This window comes from Crotalus tigris, unplaced genomic scaffold (assembly GCF_016545835.1).
Source record: "Crotalus tigris isolate CLP2741 ecotype Arizona unplaced genomic scaffold, ASM1654583v1 scf7180000018173.423308, whole genome shotgun sequence".
Classification (NCBI taxonomy): Eukaryota; Metazoa; Chordata; class Lepidosauria; order Squamata; family Viperidae; genus Crotalus; species Crotalus tigris.
In genome coordinates this window covers 126,795-145,845 of record NW_024096865.1, presented here as the reverse complement: position 1 = coordinate 145,845, position 19,051 = coordinate 126,795, and the positions used below count along the sequence as shown (strand labels likewise).

General features: G+C 41.2%; 1 protein-coding gene across 1 annotated transcript; it reads left to right on the top strand.

Moving 5' to 3' along the window:
• The first annotated feature begins 315 nt into the window (after positions 1-315).
• On the top strand, positions 316-18,805 carry RETREG2 (reticulophagy regulator family member 2). The gene is made up of 9 exons (XM_039348788.1): positions 316-639; positions 5,108-5,214; positions 9,215-9,245; positions 9,674-9,809; positions 10,881-10,965; positions 11,540-11,677; positions 11,946-12,040; positions 14,727-14,862; positions 15,899-18,805. Exons 1-9 carry the CDS (start codon positions 395-397, stop codon positions 16,561-16,563), a joined length of 1,638 nt encoding a protein of 545 aa, XP_039204722.1. The 5' UTR covers positions 316-394; the 3' UTR covers positions 16,564-18,805.
• The last annotated feature ends 246 nt before the right edge of the window (positions 18,806-19,051 follow it).

Below are 19,051 nucleotides of genomic sequence, written 5' to 3'. Positions count from 1 at the left end.
AAGCCTTGGCGCAGCGTGGAATTAGCCCCCGAGTCAGAGGCATAAGTGGGGGGGGGGGGGGAAATGACTGCTGGGCTCCTCCGCTCCGTCAGAGGACAGTGTTCTTATGACAATCTGGAGCAGGCGTCTGGGGAACAGAGGCATCCGCTACTGGGTTTCTTAGCCTCTCTACTACATAAATAGCAAATGCGTGAAGGGTCTGTGTGTGTGAGGAGGCGGGGGGGGGGAAATCCTCCTTCACGTGCCGAAGGGGGCGATTCACGTGATTGGCTTTACCACCAAGTTGGCATCCGTGCATTGCCGCTGCCGCTGCCGTTGCTGCTACTTCCGGTTGCGGCTGTCAGGCGAACTTGCCGCTCTTCCCTTACCTCTTTGCTCATCGCTGGCTGAAGCGATGGCGAGCGGAGGCCCGAGCGTGCCAGTCACTGAGGAAGGGGAGGCGGTGACGGTGCCCGGACCCGGAGCGACAGAAGCTGAGGAAGAGGAAGAGGAAGAGCAGGAGGTGTTGGCTCTAGCCGTCCGGCTGAGGCGACGCCTGAGAGGCTGGGAAGCGACCGTGACTGCCGTGCAGCGGCTATTGGTTTGGGAGAGGCCGCCGCAAAGCCTGGCCGGGGCCGTGGCGCTCGGAGCTGCTTTGTGGTGAGCGGAGGAAGAGACGGTGGCGCAAAGCAGAGCGTGGGTCGCACGGGGCAGCGCCCGGAGGGGAGGGAGAGCTAGCTGGAGATGGTGCCGAGAGGTTTTTAGGACTCTGAACGGACTCCCTGGCCCTGTTGGCTACTGAGATTGCTGGAAGAGGGTTGCAAGGAGGAGGCCTGCCATAGAGACCGAAATATTTGAGAAGGGATTGATTCGTGGCAGTGGAAACAATGCCTAGTGATATCCATAAATTACTGCATAGATCTTTTCTCTGAAAGGGCTGTATAAGATCTCGGGTCTTATGCTCACTTCTGGTCTTGTGCTCCTCCCCCCCACAAAAAATTTTCCTTAAGGACTTCAAGGAAGCATGCATAGGCTCCTGGATACAAAAACATCTGGAGGAAGATTGAGCTGAGAAAATCACTGACTCAGTCACCCAGTTAGGTTCGTGAATAAATAGAAACTTGAATTTGGTTGCTAGTCGGCCTAGGTTAAATTACAGTATGCTAAAAGCGTATGGGTGTTTTCATGCACAACCTTAAGAATGATTTCTCACTAATAAATTCCCATTAGTGTTACAGATTAGCTGTCCGTATTCTTTTGACTGTCTTGAAAAGAGTCGGGGTGGGGAGGGAAATGAGAGATTTGGTCAATGTTGTGTTAGGTGGGCATATGTGGGAATTATGAGATGGTGAAATTAGAAAACGGGTCAGTAGTGTAGAGATATGGGAGTGGGAGCACCCCAAATTCTCACAACAACTTTGTGTGGTAAATTAAACTCAACAGTAGTGATATGGCCAGTGCTAGATAGCACAATACAGGCTAGTATCCAGGTTTCTCTCAGATCAAGTCCAATACATAGAAAAATATTTTTTAATGCAGATTGTAAATGATTTATATATTCCTGAATATTGCAACACAAAATGATGGCTGTGTTGAAATAAGGATCATTTGATAGCCTGATATGCAAAAAATAAAATAATAAATTTTGTTTATTGTCAAGAGGTGGTGAGTGAGTGGTGATATAAACTGACTGAAATAAATAAATCTGATGTTTTAGCTAATGTAAATTACTTTTTCTTGAAGAGGTATGTCTCTGCAGGAACATCCTCTGCTAACCAGGATATTGCTCTGGATGCCTCACATTTTATTGAATTAGGTGTACATAACATGGGGTGGTCCCAGCCACAATTGCAAGAGTAGATTTTTTTCCTAATATATGAGCAATGAGAAGGATGGAATGATATTAAATTATAAATATCAAGTTATACTGTTAATTGATAATGTGTGGAGATTACATGGTTAGACCATTTGTGTTATTTGACACCTGTATTCTTGATTTTATATTCTGGGAGTTTCTAGATTTCTTTCATATACCCTATAATGTTGGCTGTTGCAATGTATTGATTCAAACAACATAACTACTCACTGCTTTTTTTTCCAATTTCCAAAAAAATGTTTTCTAGCATGTTGGATTTATTTTTCTAAGCAGTGAAACAGAAAGCATGCATATTCTTATTTGATATTTATATCTAAGCATTCTCTGCTGTGCTCTAGTGAATCCCCCCAATACTTTAAATAAGTATTAAAGAATGAGATTTAAATGTATCAGGGATAAAAATGGATAGTTGTGGATAGAGTACTATAAAAATGGTTTTGCGAGACGTACAAGTGTTATCAGAGTCTTGAAGGTATGTGATGCAAATTGTAAATCTCAAATATTTTGATTTTACTTGAACAAAATTAGGCAGTTTTTGGTTGCCTGTATATAGAGATTCAGTATAGTGCCTTGGGTTAAAAGTATAGTTCAAAGAGGGATTGCATCTCAAAATTAATGATTCACCTATCTGATGAATAGTCGGGTATTTTATTTGTCTAAAGTATGCCAGTATTATCCTCTGCCTTGTGGTAGCTCTCGAGAGGTTGAAATCTTTTTAGCTTTGCCCTGAGATAGTAATGTAAATGCCAGGCTCTGATTTTTAACAATTGAAGTATAGGGAGTGCCACTGAGTGATGCCATACAAAACAATCCTGTGCTATACTTGTTCAGGTAAATACCACTAATCTTACTTCCAATGGAACCACAAAATAAACATGTACTATGTGAACCTAAGAGGATTATGCATTGGGTTATCTGTTCCAGAGTTCTTTGCAGGTTGATCTAAAAGAGTGCAGTCATAGTCCAACATGCAGAATTTAATATTTGTTATCTATAGCTTCAAGTAATTTTTGTTCTTTATTCTCAATGTGTAAGTGGATTTTTTTCTGTTCATAATTATTGCCAAGAGTTTTAGGATTGACTTGTGATAAACAAGGGCCGTTACTAGCAGTTACAGATAACTGGAGGTTTGCCCAGGAGATTGTGTATTCACTGCATATGATACACATGGTTTATACTAGTATACGTGAGACTGATTGCTTAGTCACTCCTGGCAATGTACTAGGAGGTTGTAAGCCCAAGAAGCTTTTGCTTACCCTCTGCCAACTGAGATTTTGTCAAGCCTATAATTGCTGAGAATTGTTATACTAGCACATTCCTTCCTTTCTAGCTCTGTGGCTTCTGCACAGACAGCAACATTTAACAAGGCTGACTAGTGGAGTCCAGAAACTGCTGGAAAACAAAACAAAACATCCTGTTTACTCTTAGAGACAACGAGCTGACTATCAGCAAAGTATATTCATGGATTGGAACCATGCAGGGATTGGAATTATATTTCCAGTGGCTACTGTTATGAAGACTTGAATTAAAAATAGCCAGATATTTTTTCTGTTATTCTGTGTAGTAACGTTTTAGATACTCTATGACAATAAAAGAATTAATGTGGCTCTACCAGAAAAATGGTAATTATTACATTTTTAGAAGCCAGTCATGCTAGGATTAAAATATTTCAAATTCCTAGGTGACATCTGTATAACCATTATAAATGTGTAGGTGCCTGTAAATTTAACTTCAGTTTTTCAGAATATATGTTTCCATGATGTACACTCATACTCTGGGGGATAATAATAAAAATCTAATAATATTTCAAATATCCACATAAATGCAAATAAAACTGATTCTGAGTTAGCTGGGCATCTATCCTAGACGTAAAGTCATAGACTTGCTTTTGACTCTGAAGCTATTTTTTTTTTTCAATTTTCTCTTATAATGAGAAAACAAATTTTCCAGGATTATTAAGATGATATATATATAGATGCTTCTCTATTGAAAAACCTTAACTGATACTGATAAAACAGTAGAAAGTAATTGGAGTTGTTCTCATGTATAAAAAGGATGATTTTCTAAAAATTAATATAGCAGCAATTGTTATATAATTTTTTTTAGAATTTATAATTTTATAATTTTTTTATTTACTGTGCACTTCAACCTTTTATACTCCTGTGAATGTTTTTGATTGGTCTTACATTTCTTTCCCAAAAGATACATTCAAGTATCTGCAAATGTATTTAATAATTTTTTATTTTTCCAAACTCTCCCCCATACGTATACCGTGATATTTATCAGATGTTAACATACATTCTTTTTACATTCATATATAAGATACTTTTAACAAAATGAAATAAATACATACACATGACTTTTGGTGTTGCTCGCCCATTTTCCCTTTCACTGTATCCACACTCCTTCTTCTCTACCTTCTTTCTCCCTTTCTTCTTTTCCCTACTTCCCTCTTCTTCCTCTCCTCTTCTCTTTCCTTCACCACTCTCCTCCCCTTTCTCCCCACTTCTCCTCTTCTCCTCCAACCTTCTCTCCTTTACTCTTTTCTCTCTCCTCTCCTTTCTTCCCTCTCATCCTTCTTCAGAAAGTATCTGCAAATGTAGTACTCAGCAACACTTGAATACTTATTTCTGGGAACTACACAACTCTCTGCCTTGCCCTCATCCTTAACCATGTAGCAGAGAATGAGAGAGCTGCCTGCACTTTGTGAAAGAACTTGTAGAGCAATGTATTTAGCAATCTATTTGTGCTTATGGCAAGAGCATTCTGAAACAATCAATGTGGGTAAAGAAAGATTGGACCTTAGCACTGTTCCCATTACTGAGCCTTAGGCTAGGAGTGGGCAATAAATATGCTGGGCTCTTATAGGCCACAGAAGTTCAGCTCAGAATCATGAAGAACCCTACCTGTTTTTCTGCTGACCAGATGACCAACTGACAACAGATTCCTGGTTTCTTGCTGCCCCAAACCCTGGTCAGACAACCAGGATGACCTTTGGACAGAAAAGTTTACCAACCTATAATGATTGGGAAAGGATAAAAAATTGTATGAGAAATTCCATTAATTTGCCCTCCCCCCCCAATCTTACACAAGTTGAGGAAGCTGCTGCTCTCTTGAAACTCACTGTGGTCCAGAAGACCTGGAAAGGGAAAGTAATTAATAGCTGGTAATACAATTGAGCCAGAATAAATGGAATCTTTTGTTATATTTTTGCCAATTCTTTCTGTAATACCTGTCTTTGGGACTTTCCAGGTTGTTTTCCTCCACTTCATTACGTCCCCTGTTCCTCCTTAGTACTGGTTTTATTGGTATTCTGCTGTTGGAGAGATGGAAGCCCCAGTTTTTATTGGATTTCTCAGGTAAGTGAACATGGTAAACGCAGTAGAAGTTAAGACTTTTGCAAATATAGTCTATTGCTTTGGGTTCTAATTCTGTTATTTCCTACTAGTGAAATTTAGGATTTTTTTCCCCTTAAGAACATTATGTGGCAAGCAAGGGTGTTTCAGATCTCTGAACTGGTGCTAAACACTATTTGACAGTGGGAATTGCTGACTCAGGGGAACATCTATTCATGAGCTCATTTGTGTCACAATTTGCTTGGATTTTACTTAAACTGAATTAAGGCAATGGTGTATTTTAGTTGGTTTGCACAATATTATATTGTCCACATGGGAAGCCACTGAGAATTAAAGTTTGTTTTTCATCTAAAGGTGCAGTATTTGATTCTTTGCTTATATGCATCCTTTATCTTTGGTTGATTTGTAGAAAAATAATGCAGTTCTTGTGTTATTAGGTCCTAAATATTTGAGTACCATGAGCCACAATTATGATTTTATGATACTGGTAACTCTGCCCTCGTTTTAACTTTAGCTTTTGAAGACTGAACATTTAGAGCATTCATATAACAGATCCTGTGTAGGTGAAGCAAGTTGTAATAATTTATGAACGAAGGCGAATATACATGTCCCAGGATATTCTAGGATCCAATCTGGGTTGGTCACAGGGACCAGAGGTCCTGTCTTCCGAGCTTTGTAGTAATTTATTTTATTTTAGATAACTTCTCTGATTCAAAAATTGCTATAGCCAAGTTTTTCAGACTCTTGGCTAATTAAAGAGTTATCATAATTGAGAACAACGCAACAGCCTCCTCTTTTCTTTCTGCTCAAAAAGCCCTTTTATCTATTTATCCTTTGGAAGTTGTTTATGACCAGCTGTTGAAACTAGGGCACTATCATTGATGATTAACATCCTGGTTGTTAAGGCACTAGAGGAAGATCACAAGGAAAGACCACATGCTACCTGTTGTAGTATGGGATCTGGGATTTGAAAGTGATTCAGAAAACACTGCAGAAATAGTATTTCTCACTAACATGTATGAGATTAAAATAACTATTGCAAGAAATAAACTGTTTGCAAGTTGTTAATTTCCATGAGTTTAATAACGATACATTTAATTAATAGGCCATTAACTGAATGACTGGGTTATACCAATCATAATATTGGCTGAAGGAGTGAATAATAAAAGCAAGGAATTGTTAGATTCCCTACTTTAAGAAGTTAGGATTGAATTAATGCTTCATGAATAGTTAGAACTGCAGAAAAAACAATTGCTACCAGCCTGCCTTCCATTGAGGACCTGTATACTGGACGAGCCAGAAAAAGGGCTGTGAAAAGATCTACAGATACCTCACATCCTGGACATAAACTGCTTCAACTTCTTCCCTCAAGATGACGCTATAGGGCAGAGGTCTCCAACCTAAGGGCCGTGGCCCACTACTGGGCATGGCCTCTTGGTCACTGGGCCACATGAGTGGCTGGCCAGTGTGTATGTGTGCACACTCAGTGTGTCTTGCGCTGGCGCTAGCTCCATTTGTGGAGCATGCATGCTCTCAGCCCTGTTCGTGCACAAGTGTGTGCAGTCGCATTTGCATGTGCGCATGCACGCATAAAGGTGCCTGTCCCTCCCTTTCCCAACATATCACCAACCCAGAAAGGTTGGGGACCCCTGCTATAGGGCATTGCATGCCAGAACAACTAAACTACCCTATGACTATCACTAAGTGTTGCATCTTACGATTTATGATGAATGTAGTTTTATGATGATTATGATCATGATTTATCACTTGTTGCTTGTATGTACACTGAGAACTTCAGTACCAGAGACAAATTTCTTGTGTGTCCAATCACACTTGGCCAATAAAGAATTGTATTCTATTTCTATTATTTCCATTATTTCTATTATTTCTATTTCTATTTCCTTCTTTTTCTTTCTATTCTTCCCTGATTTTTCTCTCATATTTCTTGTCCAAAGAAATGCATCTTGCAAGCTTAACTTCATGGATTTGGTTGGTGACAACATTTGTAATATTACAAAATAATGTTCAGGAGTGTTGATTGCCCTCTATTTCAAGTAATGGAATTTTCATAAGACATTTCTACATTCCTGTTTGAGTGAATGGATTCTAGTGGATGCTTGGAAATCTGTCTTCTTTTTCAAGAAGATGTTTTATTATGATAAAATCCTGGTGTAGTTGAAATTCCAGAGGAGGTATGGCATTGATGATTAATTGTTGGTTCTTACAAAGAATTATGATTAGATGATTAGGACTTTCTTGGAGAGAGTATGGCCTAATCTTTAGCTGTAGTCCATATAGAGGGTTCCTCACTTTCAGTTCTTAAAGGAGAAATACCATGCAGTTCTGTTGCATTTGATTAGAAAAATGATGTTTGCTTGCATTTATGCCAATTTCTTGATAATTTTTATCTATTTCCACTCCATATAGCTAAACTTGATGCTTTCCTTTGCAGACATTGTAAGAAGGCATGGTTTACAGTAATACTTGATAGTGGCAAAAAATCAGCAGGAGTCTTTATACATTTTTGTTAAAAAGCATGAGCTTTCAGGAGGTTGTACATTTTCATAAAATGTGTTAGTAAGAAAAGGTGCTATCGGACCTCTTGAGATTTTTCGGATTTACTTACGAATCATTTTGACAGAGCTGGTCTTTTCAGAGGTGCATTGGAATGCTAAAAATTCGATATCTTTTTAGTGAACACTTATTGTTCAGACTGAAATCTAGAAGGGGACACTTCTTTTCTAAGCCTCCTTCTGCATGTTGTTTATCATGCTGAGCATTTTCTTGAAGTTCTGTAATTAAGAATTTGGCAAAATAGACTCATTTCTTTTGGATTCATCAGGGAACCCCCAATTATCAAACTGATCAAATTGTCAATTTTGTACCAGTTTTGGGAACTGATGCTTCTTTTGCATTTTCTAAGCTTCCAAAATAAAATACGGTGAAACAGGTTAAAATAGGGCTAATGTTACTGAACGGGTTAATTAAGGCTGTACAGGCCTTTCAAATCTCCGAGGAAGAGCAAAATAGGCTGATGTAAACCAGTCATAGCACTCCAACACTAGTGATGACTAGCTTCCACTCTTTTGCAGGCAGTACGGTATTCAGAATATTCACAGATGCAGTAAATGCCCATTGTATTAAGCTGCTGAGTTAACAGTAGTTTTTTCATGTGATAGAATAGACTCTTGTCTTTCATAGGGGCAGTAGTTCTTACAGTGACTATAATTATTGGGTGCCTGTGTTAGGGGTGTTTGCCAAATCTGGCTCACAAATTTCACAAGATTGTTTCCCATTGTTTCAATGAGCTGTTCAGAGTTTGTACACAACAGAAAAATCCCGATTGCAGCTTGTAGGGACTATATGCAGGCCTTCATGGTTGCTTGCGGCAGGACGCCGCATGGCCTTCTGCCACGAGCGACGGCAATGGCCCAAAGAGCCGTGTGGCTTCTTGCCACGAGCGGCGGAAACAGCCCGAAGCACCATGTGGCATCCTTCTGCGAGCAGTGGAAATGGCCCGAAGCACCATGCGGCGTCCTGCCATGAGCAATGGCAACGGCGTGAAGTGCCACAAGTGTTGGGGGATGGGAGGCCTGGTTGTGGCAGTCCTACCAGTAAGATAAGCAGGTGCGGGCTGCATGGGGCAGCTTCACCCCCCCCTACCCCCACCCTTGCCCCCAAACTAGGGCTTACTTTTGGGGGGGGTTATTAGTCCCACCCCCAAAAATCAAGCTAGGGCTTAGTTTTGGGGGGGCTTCTTTCGGGCAAACATGTATACATTAATATAGTACTGCAGTATTTGGACAATTTCCAAAGTGTGGGTCTTGCTTTCCCTTAGTCCTTGTGATACCTACAGTTATAATGCTAAGCTCTTCAGCTCTGTATATAAAGACCAATTTGTTGAAGAAAGAAACATATACATGCGTATAGAATCTGAATTTCTATGTTTCGTTTCTCAGTTAATGCTTTAAAAAAAACCCTCCCCGTTTTTTTTATCCTGCAGTACAACCCATAGAAGAACCTGGGGGAGACAGGTAGGCATGTTCCTAATATTCTGGGGAAGATTCTTTACTTCTGTCATTTTTCCTTGCTCTTGTCTGCCTTTTTACTTCAAGTAGCTCCGTGTTTTGATTTGTGATATTATTTGAAATTCCTTAAACACTCTTTAACCTATGTATTTGATCTTATTTTATAGGATTGGGAACTGACATACACACATTTCATTATTTATCGTGTCAGATCAGATCACAGATCATACTTTCAAACCCTCGAAAATTGTTCCTCTGGGTGGATGCCCCTTCTGAATATATTCTTATATTGGTTTAAAAGCCAAGCACTTTCAAACAAAGTGCAGTGTTTTTAACTGGACCTTGGTTAGCCTGTTGTGGAGATTATTGTATTAAATATAATATTGGGTGTCATTTTGAAGGCTTGGCTTACTAATATGTAGTTTTTATTCCAGTGACCATGAGATGACAGGAGCCCAACCTCACCTGCTTAGTGTTTTAGAACTCTGTCGTTGCTTGGCTGAGAGCTGGATTACCTTTAGGCTATATCTGCAGGAACTTCTGCAGTATAAGAAGCAAAACCCTGCCAAGGTATGTATGGAATCAATAGGGCCTTTCATGTAAGAAGACAAAGCCTAGTTACTGTTGTGCTAGGGAAAGTTGTCCCACGTTTGCATTCGGAAAAACGCATTAAAATGCATGTTTGTTTTCAGAAGAAGACATTAAAATGCATAGTTTCTGGGAGTTAGAACTGATTCATACCTAACATTTTTCTGCATGGATATTAAAGTAGCTATATTTGGACATGGTCATCTGGTTTACAAACAATGTTTTAAGCAGTGATCTTAAAGCATTGCTCCAGGTATGTGGAAACAAAGAACTGTAATAGAGGTTTTATTACATCACTTCAGTTGAAATACAGGTAAGACAAGTTATTTCCCAGCAATTGTCCTGATGGAGCTATACATTGGTATTTCTGCACCAAAAGGCAACAGCCTTGTGTTTCCTTTTGCTGTGTTTTCTAATCGCAGTGTGAATTAATCTTTCAGACAACATACCTGGCCCTAGGAAAAAAAGGAAATGTGGGCATAAATTACAAGTAATGTTATGTTTTAAAATGGCTTTTCAGCCTTTTTAAATAAATTGCACCACTCACAACATTATTTGGATTAGCTCATTGCTAACAAAGTTGTTCTTAAGACTTTTGTAGATTGTTTGTTCATAATATCATTTCTAAGTATTTCCTGTTTTTTACTGTTATTAATTTAGGGTTTAATAACTTTTGTTTTATGCATTTGTGCTTAGTATGCATATTACTTCTTTTGATGCAGCCTTCTGCATTAATTATGGCTTGTCCAAGGGAAGCAAAAAGCATCTTAATTAGTATGTGCAAGAAGGACAGTTAACAATATATTTCAGGCATGTAGCTTGCTATTCTTGTTTTTTTTTTCTTCTATTCAGAAGCTAAATGTTAGCTAGCTAGGATCAGTCTTAGAGTACATGAAACCGATTTGTGGATGAATGCAAGCAACATTAAAGAATGAAAGGGCCCTGAAATTTGGGAGGCACTCTAAGTCTGTTACGAAGAAGGCTATGTACACTAGCTATTCTGAGAATGTTGTTCCCCCCTAAGCATTATTTTTGTCCCTCTTCTTTGCCCAGTTCTGTGCCAGAATCTGCTCAGGATGCTTGATTCTAGCAATTGTAGGACACTATGTTCCAGGAATCATGATCTCCTACATTGTCTGTGAGTATGTTTATTAACCCTTTGCATCCCTTTAAAACTAAAGATACATTTTTACTAACAAATATCATAAGCTTCTAGGCACCTTCTAGGAATTCACAGGAATTTTCAGCAAACCAATTTAAAAGAAAATACAGCAATTTTTTCAAAGGGTGTCGTGCAAATCTTTCTATAAAGCCAGTAGTAGACGTTTCAAATGGTGGTATCTATTTCCTCTGCCAGCTTCACAAGAAAATAAAGCTTGGGGATAAGGGCAATCATATTTTTAGTGTGTGGGAAACATTTGGTAAAGTTATTTTTGTAGTTTATTCAATTTCAGTTCTGGAATCTAAGGATTTTTTTTTCTGTTTATGCATTATGAACAATGTTGGTCCTGATCTTATGATCTTCAGCTAGAGAGATAAAGGGCTGAATTTGTACAGTACCGGTACTATGTCAGGCACAGGGGGATTCACTGAACATAAGAAGCACTGAGAGTAACTAGCAACTTAACGTTCCTAGAGAAGACATTAACTGCCTTAGCTTCAGAGAATATATATGTTTTTAACACATCTCTGAGTTTTATCCATATTTCCAGTACTTAGCATTCTGCTGTGGCCACTGGTAGTTTACCATGAACTCATTCAGAGAATGTATACCCGTTTGGAGCCCATCCTAATGAAACTGGACTACAGTATGAAGGTGGAGACTCTGCATCTTAAACACGAAAAGAAAAGTAAGTCAACTGCTCTTTGCTACTGAAAATGCAGGTCAAAAAAATACTAAAGAAATGCTGGACTGACCGGTTTCTCCAGTGGGCACAGGGCCTAGAAAGCCTGTAGATGTATGGATGTCAGTGTGCAATTGGGACAAGGAGCGCGAAGAAGCACACGCTGTAAAAACAAACTAAACAACTTGTTATAAAATAGTATTTTCTTAAGCCTTTTGCCACGGGACTGACTCACAGAAGCCATGGGCAATATTTATTTTATTTTACTCTACAGAGCGTCAAGGAAAGATTGAGCCAGAGGCTGGCAGTGAACCAATGGCAGAAACAGAAAGTGAGAGTGAAGCAGAACTGTCTGGCTACTCTCCAGTGGTAAGGGTGAGGGAAGAAGCAAAAAAGGGCAAAGCGTGATCAAGCAAAAGAGTGGGGGCGGCTGGAGACCTGGCACTGAGAGAGTTACAGGAGTCCGGAGAGAGTGATGAGCTGAACTTCACAACGGGGAGGGGTTGTGTGTGTGAGGACAATCGTTTGGTTTGCATCATTGGATGCTTTTACCCAGTGAGCCTTTGGGTCCTTCAAGCATGAGGCTTCTCTTTGACTGCTTTCTGTTTAGAGCAACTTTAGGTTTCTCGTGATTTGTGTAGAGGCAAAGTAATGTGGGGAAGGGAACCTTTTTTAATTTCAAAACCCACATTCACTTAGATCAGGGGTTCTCAACCTTGGCAACTTTAAGACTTGTGGACTTCAACTCCCAGAATTCCTCAGCCAGCAAAGCTGGCTGAGGAATTCTGGGAGTTGAAGTCCACAAGTCTTAAAGTTGCCAAGGTTGAGAACCCCTGACTTAGATAAATCTACTCCACTGGAAGTAGTGATCTCTTGTATTAGATACTTAAAGCCCAGCAAAGGTAAATAAATTTTAAGGAAGTTTTTAAGACTTTTGTAGATTGTTTGTCCATAATATCATTTCTAAGCATTTCCTGTTTTTTACTGTTATTAATTTAGGGTTTAATAACTTTTGTTTTTTGTGCATTTGTGCTTAGTTTGCATATTACTTCTTTTGATGCAGCCTTCTCTGTGGATTAATTATGGCTTATCCGAGGGAAGCAAAAAGCATCTTAATTAGTATATGCAAGAAGGACAGTTAACAATATATTTCAGGCATGTAGCTTGCTATATATATAAATCTTATATTCACATGTAAGGATATTCGTGTGCCTCTCGACTTGGGAATAAAATTATATTTTGTTTAAAAAAGAATTTGTTCAATGCATTTTTATTTAGTTTTGAACAATAATCATGTCATAGCCTCACCTGAAATAGGAGGTGAAATGTTTCAGACCAATCTTTTCCTTGAGATTCTTAAAGCTGGCAAACTAAAAGTAGTGGATCCTTCATGTTTTTGAATGTAATAATATAAATTCCGTCAGTACTGACTGTTTGCAATAGCGTTCCTTTAGGTTCATAGGTAGTAAGATCCTGTTGTTTTTTAAATTATGAACTACTTTTCCCACTGTGGCAGTTTGTTAAACAGTCAGAAGGAGCACTCTAGCAATCCATATGGATATCTTTGCATGTTATTTGGACTTGCCGCTGCTCTTGTTTTATTCATCATAATTTGTTGAAGGAGGATGCAGCATTTAGGACAGACATGTCAAACACAAGGCCCGGGGGCTGGATGCGGCCCACGAAGTGGTTTCATATGGCCCGCGAAGCCATCCTGGAAACAGTGAGGGAACGGCCTCCGCTGCCTTGGCCATGGCCCAGGCCAGCTGGGAGCCAATGTACAATTTTGTGGTGGCCATCTATGCTGAAATGCATTGTCTTAGCTCCACAAGGCCGTCTGGAAACAGCGAGGAACCAGCCCCTGCCGCGTCAGCCACCCCCTGGGTGCATGCTGGGGAAGTGTCACCCTTTGTGAGGAATGAAGAAATGCACCATCGCCTGAAAGTGACCAGAAAATAGTCCTTGCCTACTTCACATATCCGGCTTGATGGGCTCTGGAGGAGGGGTTTCGGCAAGCAGTGGGGCGCTCTCCTCACAGCGCCGAGAGACTGAGCTGGGTGGTGCAAATCCCCCCCAAAATGTGAGGCCGCCCAGCTCCCAGCCTGCCTGGTTTCAGCAGGCAGTGGGGCGCTCTCCTCACAGCGCCAAAAGCTGAGCCGGGTGGTGCGAATCTGATGAGAAATGCAATGCTGCCTAGCCCCTAGCCTGTCCAGTTTCAGCAGGCAGCAAGGTGCAAAGCTGGTGAGCTTCATACCGCCCGGCTCAACCTCTCGGCACTGTGAGGAGAGCGCCCCACTGCCTGCCGAAACCAGGCAGGCTGGACGCTGAGCGGCATCGTGCTTCTTTTTGGATTTGCACCGTCCGGTTCAGCCTCTTGGCGCTATGAGGAAAGCGCCCCACGGCCTGCCGAAAGCAGCCAGGCTGGGGCTGGGTGGCATTGTGCAGGTAACGTTGACTCTCACGCTGCTCATGGCATCCCCCCTGAGCCCACCAAGCCAGATATGTGAAGTAGGCGAGGGCCATATGCTGGCCACTTCCAGGCGATGGTCCATTTCTTCATTCCTCGCGAAGGGTGATACCTCCCCAGCTGTGTTTCTTGCCTGGGCATTTGACCTCTGCTGTCCAGGACTCCCAGCAGCCCACACCACCATCCAGCCCCCCCCCGGCATGGCCTGAGAGGAACAGTGAGGCTCCTCCAGTGGACCATGCCTTGGCACTTGCCCTGGTCCTACCCCCTTCTGCCAGAGACCCTCAGATCTGTCCCGCTCCTGCCCAGGCCCCCACAGGCACCCTTGACGCGAATGATGTAGAGTTGGCCACGCCCACCCAGTAGGCCACACCCACCCAGTAGGCCACACCCACCTAGCCCCCCAAGGGCAACCACAATGCTGATGCGGCCCTCAATGAAATTGAGTTTGACACCCCTGATCTAGGATGAGTATTGATCCAATAGGGGACATGGCTGGGTTGGCATTCAAGATGCATTCTCTCTATGGAGTTTTTAACCGAGCTCATCCAGCCTTGCCATACAATCTTAATGTTACCTTTATTGCAGGTAGATGTGAAGAAGACAGCTCTGGCATTAGCAATCACAGATTCTGAACTCTCTGATGAGGAAGCCTCTATCCTAGAAAGTGGGGGATTCACGGTCTCCAGAGCTACAACTCCACAACTGACAGATGTGTCTGAAGGTGGTATATTTCTTTTCCCTGTACCAAATTTCATATTTCAGCTTGGAGCTGTTGAGTGATACAATACAAATTATATTATTTTGTGGCAGAACTAAGAATTCATGAGAAAAATGAATCAAGAACTGGAAAGGATCACATCATTCTGAATGTTTCTGGCTTCGTAGTACATGTAGATTGCAGTATCTTTTCCATGTTAATTTTCTAACTGTTCCTTAATTTTGAAGTTATTGGTGCTACAAAAATTAGCCCAGTTATATTACAGAATTATAAACAAAACTTCATTGGCTTCATTGGATTGGTTTCCACTACCCTTGCATTCTTTTTTCTTCATCTCCACCCTCTAACAAAATGGCATCCAAGATTATTACCTACAGCAACCATGCCAGCCTAGATCCTAGCCTGTCCTTTAAACTTTTCCTGAAAAATATTGTAGAAGAGGTGTTTGTCTGCCATTTCAGGCCTGAAAAGAAGAAGGGATGCATTTCAATGGGGAATTCTGCTCCTTGTAGATCCATCCAAAGCAGGGATGGTATATTATCATATTAATTTTCCATTCATTGTTTGGAGTGGAGTGTGACTCAAACTTAAGTTTTGAACTAAACCTGCTTTGACAAGACTCAAAAATGACTTTTGGAAATGCAAAGCTCTGGTGCTACTGCTGGCCAATATAATTATGAATTCTTTATAAACTGAAATTTTATAATGCATATTTACCAGTGGTACTTTATCCTTGTAACAAGATATAATAAAGAAAAGCTTTAGTAAGCTTCCTGTGTAGATTGTGACTTTTAGATTGGGCTAGTGATACAGTGCTTGGCTTATAGAACCTCAGGCGGAAAAGATGAAAAACGTTGTAATGCCAATCAGAAGGGAGTAAAAAGGAACAAAAGCCAGGCAAGCACGTTCAGAAACTGGTATAGTAAACAAGACTGAAACCCATATTTGAGCTAGCAGCCAAATTAAAGATTCAGAGCAGGAATCTCTGGAGCGCTAAAAGTTACGCACTTACTAACTGCCTATCTGCTTTTTTTTTTAGATCTGGACCAGCAGAGCCTCCCCAGTGAGCCTGAGGAATCCTTCTCCAAAGATTTAGCAGAATTCCCTTCGGTGGAAGAGTTCCATTCCAAAGACTTGGGACCATCCAGCGAAGATGAGAATTTTGGCGTTCCCATTCAAAGTGTGCAACAGCTAAACTCTGCTGAAGAGGCCGCTGCCGCCATGAATCCGGACACATCCATTCTGTGCCTGGCCTCACCCCTGCATTTTGTAAATACTCATTTCAACGGGAACGGGCAGGCGATAGCGGGAGGAACCCCCGAGTCCCAAGCTACCTGCGCACAAGGCCTGGGGCTCCACATCGATTCGTTGAGTCAAGAGATTGTCACTACGGCTATCAGTACAGTTGTGCAGAACACCCTGTCGGCTCTGCTCCACTCCTCAGAGGACACCGAAGGGCCTTGTTTCTCTGAGTTCCTGCCTACTGAACCCGAGGAGAGACTCAGTTTCCAGGCACAGCTCTCTGAGAACGAGGAGGTGGGAACAGCTCCTCTGCCTGGGAAAGAAGAGGAGGAGGAAGAAGCCGACGATTTTGAGTTGCTTGATCAGCAGGAGCTGGAGCAAATGGATACAGAGCTGGGCCTTTCTGGAGAAACAGAAGCTCCAGGAGCTCCTTCTCAACCTCCTGAAGAACTGTCACCCTGATCTCACTGTTCAGTCTCCTCTTTTCTGTAGCTGCAAGAAAGGACAAACAGACGCATAGAGAAGTTATAGGCCGTACTGAAGGACAGACAGACATGTGGCAAAGTCCATGCAAAGCCCCCAAATTTGCAGTGTTACGTCTGGAATCAAAAGCTGTTGTCCTCCTCCTAGTATTGGCCTTTCCACCAGGCCTCTGTTTCTGCCCCATGCTTCTTAGTGATGCTGCAGTCTTTGTCTGCTGCTGCAATTTTTCTGTCTCAGTCTGTTTTGCGGTTTTTATTTCGCACATATTTTCTGCTATTCCTGCCACTACAACTTACTGCTCATCCTCATGTATCCAGTAGGAAATAAGGAGTTTTATTCAGCAGAGAGGGTGTAAATAATTTAAAGAGAGCATTGGTCGGTTAATTGAACAGGAAGGAAAAACGTTCTTTGGAGAAATAGATTTGGGATTATTTTTTTTTTGTTTTTTGACAGGAAATTGGGGAACGGAAAGTAGGTTTTCAGTAGTGATACCATATAGAGAATTTTTTCTGCGAAAATGAAAGCAATCTGGACTTAGCCACCTTGCACAGAAAGCCAAGTGCTTCTGCAGATCCAAGAGCCAGTCCTATCTTCTCAAGTATTTTAAACCTTCGGTTCTATTTCCCTTTGTATGTAGGGTGAATGTACACTATGCCCAATGGTTTCCAGGAAGGCATAGCCTGATTTTATTTATTCTGAACTACGTATCTAGCTGTCCGGATTTTTTAAAAATTCGCTTGGCGGAACTCAGATTTAATTGTAGAATCTGGCAGCCTTCCTCTTTCCCTTTCTGCTGCACTTTAAATACAAATATTTCTGCTTGTTGGCATCATTCCTGCCCTAAAACATCCTGAGCAGAAGGCGTTCTTCTAATGCCCTCAGCCTTTGCCTCAGGGAGAGAAGCAGAGCAGCTAGAAAAGATACTATGTGAGACACTAGAAAGAATTCTAGCGTTAAAGAGGAGGAAGGGTACCCATTTTGCCTATCAACTCCATTCACTTTTGAAAGACTTAAGCATTTCCTTTGGTAATATTGTTAATTAGAGCAGGATGTGCATTTCTATTTCCAGGAGAAAGAACTGGGCAACATGGTCTCCCCCCCCGGGGATGGTTTGTGGAATTTTACAGGAAACAAAACAAAAAAAAAACATAAAATGGCTTATAAGGTTGCAAAGGTCAATATTTTTACTCTAAAGTAGCAAAGTTTTTCCAGTGTATCAGCTCATTCACTGCAAAGCTACACTGGTTTAGCAATGGCCTTAATTGAATGGCTCTTGGTTTGTTTCCTCACTTCTGCCTGTTTCAGCCAGTTTTCCCATGGATTGTCGGTCTTGGTATTGTTGTTTGTTTTCCAAGGGAATACACAGACCATAGTGCAAAAATAGCATTATGGGCTGGTTGTCCTCCCTTTGTGTAAAGTATTCAAAATATACAGTATGTCACCCAGCAATTAGTGTGCTAGGATGAAGAAAAACTGCAACTTAAGATTTGCAAATGCAAGCTCCAAATCTCTTGTTACCAGTCCTGTAGGACTCTGTCCTTGAGCTGCTCTCCTAAATGACTTGCCTAAGGTGCACGAAAGGCATCTGAGGACATCCAAACACCTTTGCAATTCCTGGCTCCACAGCCAACCTGCCCCCTCCCTAACTTTGACAACGACTAGGAAGATAACTGTACTTACCGCCTTCTTCCTTTTTCTCCTTTCAGACTTCTGATAAAAGGTAAAGGAATTTGTAGATGTCTGCTGCGTAGCACAACTGTTTTGTTGGCCAGAGCTGGCTTCTTTTCTGTCCTGTATTGCCTGCCCCTCCCTCAAAAGGAGTGGAGTGGGGTGACCGTGAATAACAGCTTCCTCCGACTGTCTGCACTTTGGAAACAGGCAGCTTTGTGGCACTGAGTGTATAGCCTGCCTACCCTTTGTGTTGTGCCCGGGCAACAATTTTTCCATCCCTCTCAATAGAGCCCTAACTTTTTCTTTCTGATGCAGAAGGCATGTATTGTGTTGATATTTCTCTCTGGTTCTTTATGCTTTCTTCCTTTCCTTTGGTGGCAGCAATGCCCTGCTGCTCCAGGATAGAGGCTCCTAATGAAGGGCTGGGAAACAGCTGTCATTGCCCAGGAAAGGTGAAAGGTTCTCATTTGTGTAGCAGTGTTTATTCTATGGCTAAATATTTAAAAATGAAATGTAGTCTTTTTAATAAAAAAAAGTTTAAAGATTTGAATTTTGGGTGAAAGATGTTTTTTTCTTAGTCAACTTGCCAAGAGTTTGCACATTTTTTACTTCCATCAGTGTGTGAGCAGTGATCCCTAGGTCAAAACTGGAAAGCTTTTACCATACCAAGAATGATACTCATTTGAATGTACACTACAGTTCAGCTAAGCCTGTTACAGACATAAATCCAGGTAATTGTGTCTCTTATTTATCAGTGAAGATTGCATCTGATTAATCTTGAGCAGGAGAAAAACTT

Coding starts and splice junctions, on each gene's coding strand:
- RETREG2 (XM_039348788.1), top strand. CDS start 395: ATGGCGAGCGGAGGCCCGAGCGTGCCAGTCACTGAGGAAGGGGAGGCG. Junction 640..5,107: donor GCGCTCGGAGCTGCTTTGTG/GTGAGCGGAGGA, acceptor GGGACTTTCCAG/GTTGTTTTCCTCCACTTCAT. Junction 12,041..14,726: donor TGTCTGGCTACTCTCCAGTG/GTAAGGGTGAGG, acceptor CCTTTATTGCAG/GTAGATGTGAAGAAGACAGC.